The sequence below is a fragment of the Paramormyrops kingsleyae genome, chromosome 1 (genome assembly GCF_048594095.1).
Source record: "Paramormyrops kingsleyae isolate MSU_618 chromosome 1, PKINGS_0.4, whole genome shotgun sequence".
Classification (NCBI taxonomy): domain Eukaryota; kingdom Metazoa; phylum Chordata; class Actinopteri; order Osteoglossiformes; family Mormyridae; genus Paramormyrops; species Paramormyrops kingsleyae.
Window position 1 is genome coordinate 622,539 of NC_132797.1, and position 13,655 is coordinate 636,193.

At 45.0% G+C, this 13,655-nt stretch overlaps 1 protein-coding gene across 6 annotated transcripts in view; it reads right to left on the reverse strand.

Annotated features, from left to right (window-relative positions):
- Positions 1-7,483: 7,483 nt before the first annotated feature.
- LOC111854601 (forkhead box protein P2-like) overlaps positions 7,484-13,655 on the reverse strand; it is a 110,652-nt gene continuing 104,480 nt past the window's right edge. For all 6 annotated transcript variants that reach the window (XM_072711110.1, XM_072711062.1, XM_072711000.1 and 3 more), the window contains one exon: positions 7,484-11,173. In XM_072711110.1, coding sequence (XP_072567211.1) covers positions 11,029-11,173 — 145 coding nt within the window. In that variant the 3' untranslated portion in view covers positions 7,484-11,028. The remainder of the gene's footprint in view (positions 11,174-13,655) is intronic.

A 13,655-nucleotide genomic window follows, 5' to 3' on the forward strand; every position in this document is an offset into this window, starting at 1 on the left:
TCTCTTTTCATGGGGTTGACACTTTTGTGTGATGCTTTCCATAGCCCTATACGAATTCTGCCACTGTGCCGTGGCCCGAAACGTCTACAGAGTACAAACTAAACGTCTTATAGCCGAAGCGCTGAAATCCGTTCGTGTCTTCATGCAAGTAACTTGTTTTACGTCCTGCGTTTTTCTTTTTTATCCACCATCATCCCCTAGAGGTCAGACGCTGCCAAAACAAGAAGTACTGAGACAGAGTGCAGCTCCCAGTATTTTGGGTACGAGCATAAGTGCAGGGTACGAAAGGGATAAGGCGGAGGGAGTGTATTAGCCTCAGGTAAGAGGAGAGCATGTTGGGGGAAAAAATCCTATCCAAATGATTTGCAAAGAGAGTTGCCCGTGGGCGGCAAAATGCAAATCATAGATCAAAGGAAAAGAAAAGGAAACATTAATGTGAATATCGCCATGCGCGTTTCTCATACGCAGGTACTAGGAGCGGGCAATCAACACCTCTTTCAGGAGCACTGAATGCCTTATAGTCGGTGCATATAGGCCTAGTCGTCTGACTTTTTTCTCTCATTTCTCACATATATTCTCTTTCATGTGGAGGCTGCATTTAATGGTGCCCGGCTTAGGACACTACCTGCAATTTATGCTTATTTCCCAATGTAACATAATGGCATGTTCACGTGCGGTCTGCAGGCATGTTGCCCCCTCTTTGTCCCCACAAACTGCCTAATTTGTTTTGTTGGAGGCTGGCTTTTTATATTTAATACGTGGCTTTAGGTTTAGTGTTCCTTTCGCAAAAGCTGTTGAATTTCCACCGACTTCAGAGCATTAATTAAATGGCGCAGTAGGCAATCTGTTTGATCGTATGAACAGTCCAAAAGTAATAAAAATGGGTATATTTATTTTGACATCAAAGTCGAAAAGTTCAATTTTCTGTAACTCGTTTTTCTTCAACTTAGGAAAGTTGTTAGAATAATGCTTCAGTAATAGGAACAGGAATAGGAACCGAAAGTATGACCAAGGTACGTCCGGTTCAAGTCTCTAGATGGGCCCTCTCCCCCGAAAACCTTAGCAAGAAAGCCAACAGTTCAGCACATAATAGTAATATGTTAATTTAATACAAAAAGCAGAAATAACTATACGCTAAAGAGATAAATAATACCAAGTCTGTCATTTTTGGTTAAAGAATTCTGCCCGTTTTATAGGCTATAGAAGTAAACCTGTGTACTTTGCTATCGGTCACTAATATATAGAATAATCCGCTTAATTCTTATCCGTAGCAAATATCTCCCCGCATCATGATCAGGCTCTCCGCCTTTTAACACCGGGCACACCTCTCCCTCCTCGTTAAGGGCAATCATTTGAATTTCGGTGCGCCCTGTCACCTGCTTTGTAATTTGATTACTTCATGCAGGAATTAGTATGTATATTTAATGTAGCTGCGTTTTAATCTTGATGAAAATAATCTTGTGGAATAGAGATGGGGTCGCTGGCGTGTCTGGAAGACAGGCCAGGAATATGCAAGTAAATGACAGCTGATTTATGTATTCTGGATGTATTTTCCGTATTCTTTTATTTATAAAAAATAGCAAGTGGACGGATTTTTGGGTATGAATAATACACGTGAATCCACTTTGATTAGAGCTCAGTGCAGTGCTGTGCATATTCAGCAATACAATTAAACCCCGTGATGTGAAATGGGAACGACATGCTAATGAAGAAAAGCCAGTGAGCCCAAACTCGACTGTCCAACATCATTACAGGATATCTTAGATGAAGGGTAATTATACGAGGAACAGTGAAATGTCATTAAAAATCTTCAGTAAGTGATTTAACCTGCTATTTCACACTAATGTAGGATTTTTTAAGGGCTAACTGAACAGGAACTTCCTTTTCTGAAGTTTTTTTTTTATTTTTTTTAAGTAGGCCTATGTCTGGGTTTAAGACAGATACAATCAAGGGTCCTAATTTAATTTGGTGCATCAGAATTCAGTGGTGGTACGTAATTGAAACCTCTTTTTAATAAATTCAGATGAACTGGCAATTAGGTCTTGATCTGATTCGCATGAAATTGATGGAGTTTGATGGAAGAGGTCCTTGGAAGGACTGCATATGAGCGGGATCTGATTTTCCAGCTAGGAGAGCTGGCCAGTGACAGCCAGACAGATAAAGCACAATTTATAGACTTGGTTTAAAAACACTGCCATGCATTTTGCACATTTTTAATGGCCACTTTCAGCTGCATTGTTTACAAATTACAATACTAAATGATGCAGTTACCTTGTCCTTATTATTTTCAGTAGCATGAAAGTAGTCAAAGAAAAAAAACAGCAGCAAAACTAATTCAGAGGTTCTAGACTAGGCTGTGTCTGTACTTTACCTTATATTTCTATAAAGGCTGCAGTAATAGGATCTGCTTTATTTTAATAAATTAGTATTAATATTTTCTAGAATTGATCAAAATATTTATTTATACTTTGTTGTCATGTAAGAGGAGAGTCAGAAGTATTTTGTTGGGAGAAATGACCAAATGTAAAACCCGTATAATGCCGCATACGTGTCCACTTCGTTGGTACTTTGCCACGCACACCTGCTCATTAACTGAAGCAGGCAAGCAGAGAATCACATGCCTAAAAATGATTAAATACTGTATACAGCATTCAGATGGGGTCAGAAGGCTCCCTCACTGATACACAAAGCATTATAACACCTATATAACAAGTGACTTTAGAAAGCAGGAGCCAAACTTGGTGGTTCCAGCATGTCAGAAGCAGCCGCCCTTCTGGGATTTTCACAAGCCACGGTGCCTAGAGCTTACAGAGAATGGAGGAATAAACAGAAAACATCCAGTCGGGGGCAGTGCTGTGCCTGAAAACAGCTTGTTAATGAGAGAGGTCAGAGGAGAATGGGCCGACTCGTTACGGCTAACAGGAAGGTGTCTCTGGGCCTTTGGCGTGGTTCCGGAGGCGAAATGGGCCGACTCGTTACGGCTAACAGGAAGGTGTCTCTGGGCCTTTGGCGTGGTTCCGGAGGCGAAATGGGCCGACTCGTTACGGCTAACAGGAAGGTGTCTCTGGGCCTTTGGCGTGGTTCCGGAGGCGAAATGGGCCGACTCGTTACGGCTAACAGGAAGGTGTCTCTGGGCCTTTGGCGTGGTTCCGGAGGCGAAATGGGCCGACTCGTTACGGCTAACAGGAAGGTGTCTCTGGGCCTTTGGCGTGGTTCCGGAGGCGAAATGGGCCGACTCGTTACGGCTAACAGGAAGGTGTCTCTGGGCCTTTGGCGTGGTTCCGGAGGCGAAATGGGCCGACTCGTTACGGCTAACAGGAAGGTGTCTCTGGGCCTTTGGCGTGGTTCCGGAGGCGAAATGGGCCGACTCGTTACGGCTAACAGGAAGGTGTCTCTGGGCCTTTGGCGTGGTTCCGGAGGCGAAATGGGCCGACTCGTTACGGCTAACAGGAAGGTGTCTCTGGGCCTTTGGCGTGGTTCCGGAGGCGAAATGGGCCGACTCGTTACGGCTAACAGGAAGGTGTCTCTGGGCCTTTGGCGTGGTTCCGGAGGCGAAATGGGCCGACTCGTTACGGCTAACAGGAAGGTGTCTCTGGGCCTTTGGCGTGGTTCCGGAGGCGAAATGGGCCGACTCGTTACGGCTAACAGGAAGGTGTCTCTGGGCCTTTGGCGTGGTTCCGGAGGCGAAATGGGCCGACTCGTTACGGCTAACAGGAAGGTGTCTCTGGGCCTTTGGCGTGGTTCCGGAGGCGAAATGGGCCGACTCGTTACGGCTAACAGGAAGGTGTCTCTGGGCCTTTGGCGTGGTTCCGGAGGCGAAATGGGCCGACTCGTTACGGCTAACAGGAAGGTGTCTCTGGGCCTTTGGCGTGGTTCCGGAGGCGAAATGGGCCGACTCGTTACGGCTAACAGGAAGGTGTCTCTGGGCCTTTGGCGTGGTTCCGGAGGCGAAATGGGCCGACTCGTTACGGCTAACAGGAAGGTGTCTCTGGGCCTTTGGCGTGGTTCCGGAGGCGAAATGGGCCGACTCGTTACGGCTAACAGGAAGGTGTCTCTGGGCCTTTGGCGTGGTTCCGGAGGTGAAATGGGCCGACTCGTTACGGCTAACAGGAAGGTGTCTCTGGGCCTTTGGCGTGGTTCCGGAGGTGAAATGGGCCGACTCGTTACGGCTAACAGGAAGGTGTCTCTGGGCCTTTGGCGTGGTTCCGGAGGTGAAATGGGCCGACTCGTTACGGCTAACAGGAAGGTGTCTCTGGGCCTTTGGCGTGGTTCCGGAGGTGAAATGGGCCGACTCGTTACGGCTAACAGGAAGGTGTCTCTGGGCCTTTGGCGTGGTTCCGGAGGTGAAATGGGCCGACTCGTTACGGCTAACAGGAAGGTGTCTCTGGGCCTTTGGCGTGGTTCCGGAGGTGAAATGGGCCGACTCGTTACGGCTAACAGGAAGGTGTCTCTGGGCCTTTGGCGTGGTTCCGGAGGTGAAATGGGCCGACTCGTTACGGCTAACAGGAATGTGTCTGGGCCTTTGGCGTGGTTCTGGAGGTGAAATGGGCAGATTCGTTACAGCTAACAGGAAGGTGTCTCTGGGCCTTTGGCGTGGTTCTGGAGGTGAAATAGGCGAACTAGTTACAGCTAACAGGAAGGTGTCTCTGGGCCTTTGGTGTGGTTCTGGAGGTGAAATGGGCATCAAACCTGGTACAACATATAAAAACTACATAGGAAGAACTGGAAAAGTGGCTGTTAAGTGGACTTTACACATAAGAAAGAAACACAAAATGACCAGGTTATGCAAATAAACTGTAAGAAAGATACAACGCTGGAGATGGTGTAGATGAAATCAGCCATACCTGCTACAGTGCCGATGCTATCAGTCATACCTGCTACAGTGCCGATGCTATCAGCCATACCTGCTACAGTGCCGATGTTTTCAGCCATACCTGCTACAGTGCCGATGCTATCAGCCATACCTGCTGCAGTGCCGATGCTATCAGTCATACCTGCTACAGTGCCGATGCTATCAGCCATACCTGCTACAGTGCCGATGCTTTCAGCCATACCTGCTACAGTGCCGATGCTATCAGCCATACCTGCTACAGTGCTTATGCTTTCAATATATGCATGATAATAATGGATGATTAGCATTACTCTGCCACATATTCTCCAGTGACTCATTTTACAGACCAGCTACATGGTAATTTCGAACAAAACACCCATTTCAGGCAATAAAATACTAATTTTGACTTTAACATAATGACAGCAGAAAGTTTTTTTGTGATAATAAAATTGTTCATAAAACCATAATATTGCGATACTTGAATATCAATTGAATCTTAATTTTGAAGGGGACTCCCAAAAGGAAAAGACCTTATTGAAGCTGCAAATAAGTGGCTTATTTGTGGGGGATTCTCAGAAAACCACATGAACTAACAAGATAATATTTGTTTATAATGCCCATACACCTCTCTTGGTCATATGAGGAAATCTTGGCTATGTGATTGGAGGACGATCGTGGGCAGTGAAGTAACATCATCCACTTTGGTTCCAGCAGGTCAGAGGTGACCCTGTAGTTTGTCTGCTAATGCCTTGACATGTTTTAGTTCCCAGTAGGGATGTAATGATACACTCAACTCACGATTCGATACGATCCACAATTTTTTTTTTTGCAGAATGAGCTGCAGACAAATTTATAAAAAAATATTCCTTTATTTATTTTTCTAAACTGTGCAAAACGTGTCCTCTTCTTAACGGTGCAACTGAAATTGAATAAAATACTGTTTAAAAAAAATCCCAAATGAAAATAAGTAAATAAAAAAAAAATCTTCAAATAAACTAAGGCTTGCATGTGCAGCTTTTTAGCGTGGTTTGCCCTTTTAATAATTTTCGCTCTGGCGGTGGTGAATTGAGCTCACTGTGGTGCCGGTGGCCATGTTGAAGCATGTTTGTTATGCTATTTGTGTATGTTATCAGTCTTTTACAATGTTTGCATGCAGTTTTGTCTTGTCTGTGCTTTTTCATTTGTAATTACCGGAAAGCTATAATGCTGCCACACCACCGATTTAAGATCGGACAATGCGTCCATCCATTTTCTGAAACCGCTTAATCCCAAGTGGGGTTGCGGGGGGGGGGGGGGACCGGAGCCTATCACGGGAACAATGGACTCAGATGGGAACCAAGCCCAGGCAGTCGCCAACACACCACAAGGTGCACACACACACAACTGCAGGGCCAATTTAGACTCACCAATCAACCTATCCTGCACGCTTTTGGACCGTGGGAGGAAACCGGAGCCCCCGGTGAAAACGGGGACAGCGTGCGAACTCCACACAGGAAGGACCCGGGACCAAAACCAAGCCCTTCTTGCTGTGAGGCAGCAGTGCGAATCACTGCGGCACCGTGCCGCCCAGCAGCGTGTCCTCAATTTCAAATTCACTCGCGTTCGGTCAAAACCAAAAACTAACGTACGACGTCGACGTGAATACGCAGGGACATCTGACGTTGAACTGACGTCGTGAAATCAAATGTCATTTTTCTGTTAAAGTACTGTGAAGTACTCCTAAAGTAGCGATTCATTTTCCACGGCAGCCAGTTTAAATCGTCATACATTTACATGGATTTTTAACCGATTCGCGATTCATCGTTACAAGCCTAGTTCCCAGGAAGCTTAATAGGTGGCATAGAGTGGTAGCTTTGAGGCTAGGGATCTGTGCTAGTAACTAGAAGGTTGCTGGTTCAAATCCCATGAATGCCCAGAATCATTCTACTCTGTTGAGCCCTTGAGCAATTGCCTTAAGGCCCTTAACCTGCAATTACTTTGTTCTGGGTATGATGTTAATCTACATACAGTTATAGGGAATAACTTGGGGGTTGGTGGCAGGATTGGCACTGCAGCCACCAGAAAGAAAACCTCACACTGGTCCATTCATACTAGTGTGGTGCTGAGGGATCACCCGCCACATGGCTGCACTCAAGTTCTCACCCCTGAGGTGGTTTGTTATGTGGTGGTTGTGGCAATGCACTGTAACAGTGCATGCTCCTTACACACTGCAACAGTGCATGCTCTTTACACATTGCAACAGTGCATGCTCCTTACCTCTCCTCTTAATAGGTGGCAAAGTGAGTAAGGGTCTCAATTTATGCATTTACATAGAATTTCAATGACTTTCAGCTGTATAAATCAGTGAAAATTCTATGCCGTATACTAGATGTTGCTTCGTATGAATCTGCCAAGAACCAGAATGATGTAATGTAACTCGGCACAAAAATACTTTCCATCAAAGGTCAAGAGTGCTACAGAAACATGGAGCAGGTGAGGGAATCCAGGGCTCTCTGTCTGAGAAGGACTCTGGCATGCCAGTAGCTCAGGCAGAGGGCAGCAGTATGTATGGGGCCACACCCAGCCGGTGCCGACCATGGCGGGTCGATGCCAAGTCCATGGCTTTGTGGGCAGAACTGTGACAGAGGAAGCAGAAAGCTGCTGCTTCTCACATCCTGCTTTTTGGTCCTTTATTTTATTCAGCAGTGAAAAGCCATGAATACAGAACAAATAACAGTTGTTACAATAATTCTCAACCATGACTTCTACATGTCAGAGAATTCAAGGTATGGACACAGTACACAGTAATGAAAAGTATCAAAAATTAGTTTACCTAAATGAAATATATATATATTAAAAAATCACAAAATACATAAATGGATATTTTTGCTAGAGTTCCAATCGAATGTATACAAGGGGCTGAAGCTGCCAGCCACAGCTGAATGACAGTAGAATACAATGAGTCATTTATTTCCAGACATACTGCATCATAAGGTACACATAGAGGTACGAGCAATAGATACACATATTTGTTTAAAGCCCTACAACAGCTACGCAAAGCAGATGCAGAAAAAACAGGGAGGCTGTCCTCTGCTGGCAGTGACAGGGGAGCAGAGAAAATGCGACTGTAATGCAGAAAAGCTACATCTTCTCATGAAAAGAAGGGCTGGGTCTTTTAATTCTAGGGGGGGGGATAAGGTCCATGGACATTTTATAAGATGCACAAATTATCCAAGTACAGACGGAACATTTTTTAAATAAATCCAGACAAACCAAAATCCTCACAGAAATCCAGATCGCAGTTTAGGAGGTTCTTGTTGTGGTATGTGTGTGTGCAAGTAGCTATTTAAAACCATTATCAGTTTCTTGTGCATTTTTTCAAGTAAATCTTATTTTTTTTTAAATATAAGACCTATGCAAAACCTAGAGGTTATCGCTATTGTGGCATTTCACCCCCCAAAATCGTCAGCACTAAGGTGTCAGTGTCTGGGTGAGCTTGGCTTCCTTCTATCCTCTTATTAACTCATCTCATTATTAGACTACCAACATATTTCCGTGTTGGAAATACAGGCGTGTTGCCTGTGTAAGCATGGCTCACCTACACTATATCTGTGTTTTAATAATTCTCATATAAGTGGCTGACTGTGACTGAAACTGTTTCCGACGCTGAGGATGTAATTTTCACACCGGTTCCTGCAGCTCTGGTGTGTCCCATGTCGGTGGATGTAATGATTGTGAATTTGCTGGGCAGAGCCTGGCTGAGGGTGGGCTGGGGAGGCCTTTCTGAGAGACACCAGACCGTCGCATTGGTCCTGCCAGAAGGCCGCATCTTTCCATCCTACCTACGGGACTCTAACCCTTAGAATTCATCTGTGAGCCAAGCTGCTTTGAGGCGGGTCCCAGTGCATGTGTGTGTGTCCATATGTGTGTGTGTGTGTGTGTGTGTCTCCGTGTGTGTGTGTGTGTGTGTACGTGTGTGTGTCTCCATGTGTATGTGTGTGTGTGTACGTGTGTGTGTCTCCATGTGTATGTGTGTGTGTACGTGTGTGTGTCTCCGTGTGTGTGTGTGTCTCCATGTGTATGTGTGTGTGTACGTGTGTGTGTGTGTGTGTCTCCATGTGTATGTCTGTGTGTACGTGTGTGTGTCTCCATGTGTATGTGTGTGTGTACGTGTGTGTGTGTGTCTCCGTGTGTGTGTGTGTGTGTGTGTGTGTCTCCATGTGTGTGTGTGTGTGTGTGTGTAAGTGCGCACTCTCGTGTAGCAGCGATGCTCAGTCTGAAAATGTCGGCAAAGCAATAAACAATCAGGTTATGAGCTGCCTTGGTTCAGGCGGCAAAGGGAAGCATTTTTGTAGACGCAGCACAATAATAGCGGCTATCATATGTACAATTAGTGCTGTCAAATACTACTTACTATTCTTTTTCTTTTGCTTAACAGAAAGTTCATTTTCTTTTCATCCATTAGTGGTCTTAGCAAAATCACGGGAGTCCAAGTGCCCAAGATATTGGACGGTGTTCAAGTCTTGGTGAGGGGGGGGTATTTTTAGTTTTACAATGCTGCAAGAGAAAAGGCAGAACTTTGTGTAGCTTTGGTTTGACTAAAAACAGAAATGACAATTAAAACAACCACATTCCCTTTTATAGATAACACTGGCGAAACGGAATAAATCCATGCAGAAATCTGCCTTATTTCCATACATTTTAACTTATTAAAAAATCACAAGATAAAGTTAAGAAGTTTTAATCTGTCTGTAGCTATTTTACTAGCTATATCTACACAGCTATGGATGAATACTCACAAAATGAATTACATATTATATAGCAAATGTCACCCATAAAAAAGATAATTTCATCACGAATGCAATGTTCTCAATGGCTGTGAATCTTTTGTCCTCACTTGACAGCCAAGCCAGATAAGTTATTACATATTGATTAATAAATTATTATTATTGTTCATTTGGCTTTACTAGACCTTTATGTTTGGTTACCATGTTTTCAGATTCATTCTATGCAGCTGTAAGCAAACCATGTGGAAAAACAAAGGTACAGAGTAGTTATGCTAACACTAGGGTGAGTGTTCACTAGAAATGAGCATCGTGAGAAATGCAAATTAGACAGCAACGAGAAAGAGGATTGTAACAATGATTACTTAAAAAACTGCACTTCCTATGATATACAGAGGTCAAAGGTCATTTTGGTTGGTGCACCTCCTGATCCACAAATGGCTGATCCCTGCTGATATCCACCCACTCCCTCCCCTGGTCTTAAGATGGAGTCAGAGCCCCTTCTAGACTCTATGTAGGTAGACAACTAGTCATTAAATCAAACATTCGTCTCTGTTGACTTTGCACAGGGCTAAACAAAACGATCCCAGAGGTTCTTAAAACGGTGGATGGAAAGCTTCCTTTGTGCTAATTAAAGCTACAGAATGGCAGCTCCTGACTGAGTGCCCGGACACTGGCGGCGTTTGGTTTCTAGCTGTTGCCTTTGTTTTCAGGTAGACAAAGCTTCAGAGCAAGAAGAGGTAATGAAGACAGCTGCAGAGCATGCAGAAGTGCATCTAGCGCTTTCATTTCAGTTTCATATCAAACACATATCCGCGCTAAAAAAGAAAAGTAAACCTACTCTTCACTATGGTTATGTTTGGGTATCAGATGTCATTTACAGTTGGGTTGAGCCAAAATTATAATTCCGTGAAGTTCCTAGTAATTAAAAAAACATCTGGTTTTATAATGTTAACATATAGGCAGTGTCACTAATTTCTGATACTACTCCTGTGCAACTGATAGATCGCCAACAGTTTGCAGTGACTGGTAACTGGATTCCATTAACGTGTGGTAATTTCTGCAGGCGTGAAATTCCCACTGGATTTAACCAGAACTAATTTTTGGCAGTGAGGGAGGCAACTAACATTCCGCAGAACTGGCTTCCACGTTTTCCAAAAACGGACTCTTTTTTTTTCCTTGTGTTCGACGGCCCAGTTCACAAGGTGAGTTCATGAAGTATTTGTTGGGTTAGAAAAACAAAGAAAAGGGAGGAGCGTTTAATGCCTGCCATTCTCTGCATCCCAAAGAGCACTGACAGCCATTTCTTTAGACTGTATCCGTGCTGCATGCTGAATAAACAATCCACAAGAAAATTGGCCGTAAATGATTGTAGTCTGAGGGATTGGGGGAGTCGCGGGCCGGAGTATTGGCCTCAGTCTGGGGGGCTGTTTTTTATACCAGGTCTTCCGAAAAGTTCCCTTCTTCCAGGTCTCTGTCATCATCCAAGTCCGGACTGTGATTGGCGGTTGTTACTAGGGACAACGGACAGTCCTCGTCATCCATGCTCAGCGGCTCTTCCTTGACGTGAATTGCTTGCCTGAAATAAACAACACACGTGTCACATTTACGCCCCCTCTGAACACCACGACCCACCAGCTCACGCTTGTGTCACATTTACATCTCCACTGTATACCACGGCCCTCCAGCTCACGCGTGTGTCACCTTTACGTCTCCGCCGGACACCACGACCCACCAGCTCACGCTTGTGTCACATTTACATCTCCACTGTACACCACGGCCCTCAAGCTCACGTGTGTCACATTTACATCTCTGCCGGACACCACGGCCCTCCAGCTCACGCGTGTGTCACATTTACGTCTCCGCCAGACACCACGGCCCTCCAGCTCACGCGTGTGTCACATTTACGTCTCCGCCGGACACCACGACCCACCAGCTCACGCTTGTGTTACATTTACATCTCCACTGTACACCACGGCCCTCAAAGCTCACGTGTGTCACATTTACATCTCCGCCGGACACCACGGCCCTCCAGCTCACGCGTGTGTCACATTTACGTCTCCGCCGGACACCACGGCCCTCCAGCTCACGCGTGTGTCACCTTTACGTCTCCGCCGGACACCACGGCCCTCCAGCTCACGCGAGTGTCACCTTTACGTCTCCGCCGGACACCACGGCCCTCCAGCTCACGCGAGTGTCACCTTTACGTCTCCGCCGGACACCACGGCCCTCCAGCTCACGCGTGTGTCACATTTACGTCTCCGCTGGACACCATAAGCCTCCAGCTCCGCTGTCAGTGGTTGACGGCCGAGCAGCTGGATGTGTTCATGAGCTATACTGAATGTTCTGGGCCACGTGAGAAGCTCTTGCCTCCATGATGGAGGATTAACCTCTCACTACCTTTCAATGACATGACTGAAATGTTTGCTTACAAAGTTTAATGCCACTGCCACTGGAGAAAAGCAATCAGAAACGCCACATGCAGGTAACACAGAGGAACAGCTGCATTCTCCATCTCTATGTTCACTGATGCACTGAGCTACTTGGATCCAGAGTAGGTTGTAGCTGAAATCCTGGAGTTAGACACTCAGTCCTGATACATGTTCTCAAAATTCAGCTGTATATAATTTAGCCCATGAAGGATAAATGTGTCTCCTAAGGAAACGAATAATGGTAAACTACTTATAGTCAGTGTCCCCAAAACTCAGGTACTGCTTGATGTCATTCATTCAGTTTAAAGAATAAATCCACACATATGTGTTTGTCCTTGGGAGCCTGGTAGCTCGGTCAATGGATATCAGCAGCTCAACTTCAGAATGCAGATAATATGCATCCAGTTGACAGAAGCTAATGTTTGTGGAGTGGACTGAGAAACTGTGAAGAACTGGTACCAAGAGAAAAAGACAAAAGAAGGATTTCTTGTCCCCTCACCCCCTGAAGCTTGAAGCCAGAGTCCGCTATTTTTCACTCTTCTCGTTAAGAGCAACCGCAAGCTAGTTATTATTCAGGGCTGCTGAGTTCCTCCTCAGGAGGAGTATGAGCAGCGAGGTCGAGCCATTAATCACTGAGCCTGGCGCATCTGGCAGATACTATCACATACGTCGCAACAAATGGATATCAGGCTCGTAACGGCAAGGAACCAAGAGCCAGCTGTCAATATACGCGGGTTATGAGGGTTTGAGTATCTACTAAACATGACAACGCAAGACAGGAAGTGGGTGATAAAAGGGAATTCTTAATGCCGCTGAACAAACAACACTTAACATGACGGTAATTAAATATGACTGTAAGGCGATAGTTAAATACAAATACAGTGGTACCTTGTTTTACGAGCATAATTCGTTCCGGAAACATGCTTGTAATCCAAAGTACTCGTATATCAAAGCAAATTTTCCCATTAGAAATAATGGAAACTCATATGGTCCGTTCCACAACTCAAAAATATTCATATAAAAATTATTAATACAAAATATAAAGTAAACATACATAACACAAATTAACCTGCACTTTACCTTTGAAAAGAATCGTGGATGGTGTGAGGGAGACGAGAGAGAAGAGGAGGGTTATTTTGTAGGGCGACTTTCACTATAATTAACGGAATCACTGCTATCTGTTGGCTCACTGGAATCTTTTTCTGTTTGTGCGACTTTAACAAGGAACCCATCCAATGACAGCCTCTTTTGCCTCCTTTTCGATTTCGCAAAAATGTGGCCATTGCATTGTCGTTAAACAGATTCATCGCTCGCACTGCTATGCCCTTATTCAGGTGGTGCTTTTCTACTAAATTTTGACTATACTAGTGAGGCATGCCGACTGAGACCGAGCATGGGAGACGATTACCCACAATTCCGCAGCGTGAGAAAGTGAATAACCATTGGTTCAGTTGTTAATGACATTAATTAATTTCCATTTGGCCTTCTTAACAATATGACTCTAAAATACAGCTAAAGTCCTTGGCAGGAGCTTCACAGATAGACGGTGGAGAGAATGACGTTCCTTTTGGTGGGGCTACGTCACCGAGCCAAATGTAAACCCTATAGCCGGACGTCTCATTTTCAGTT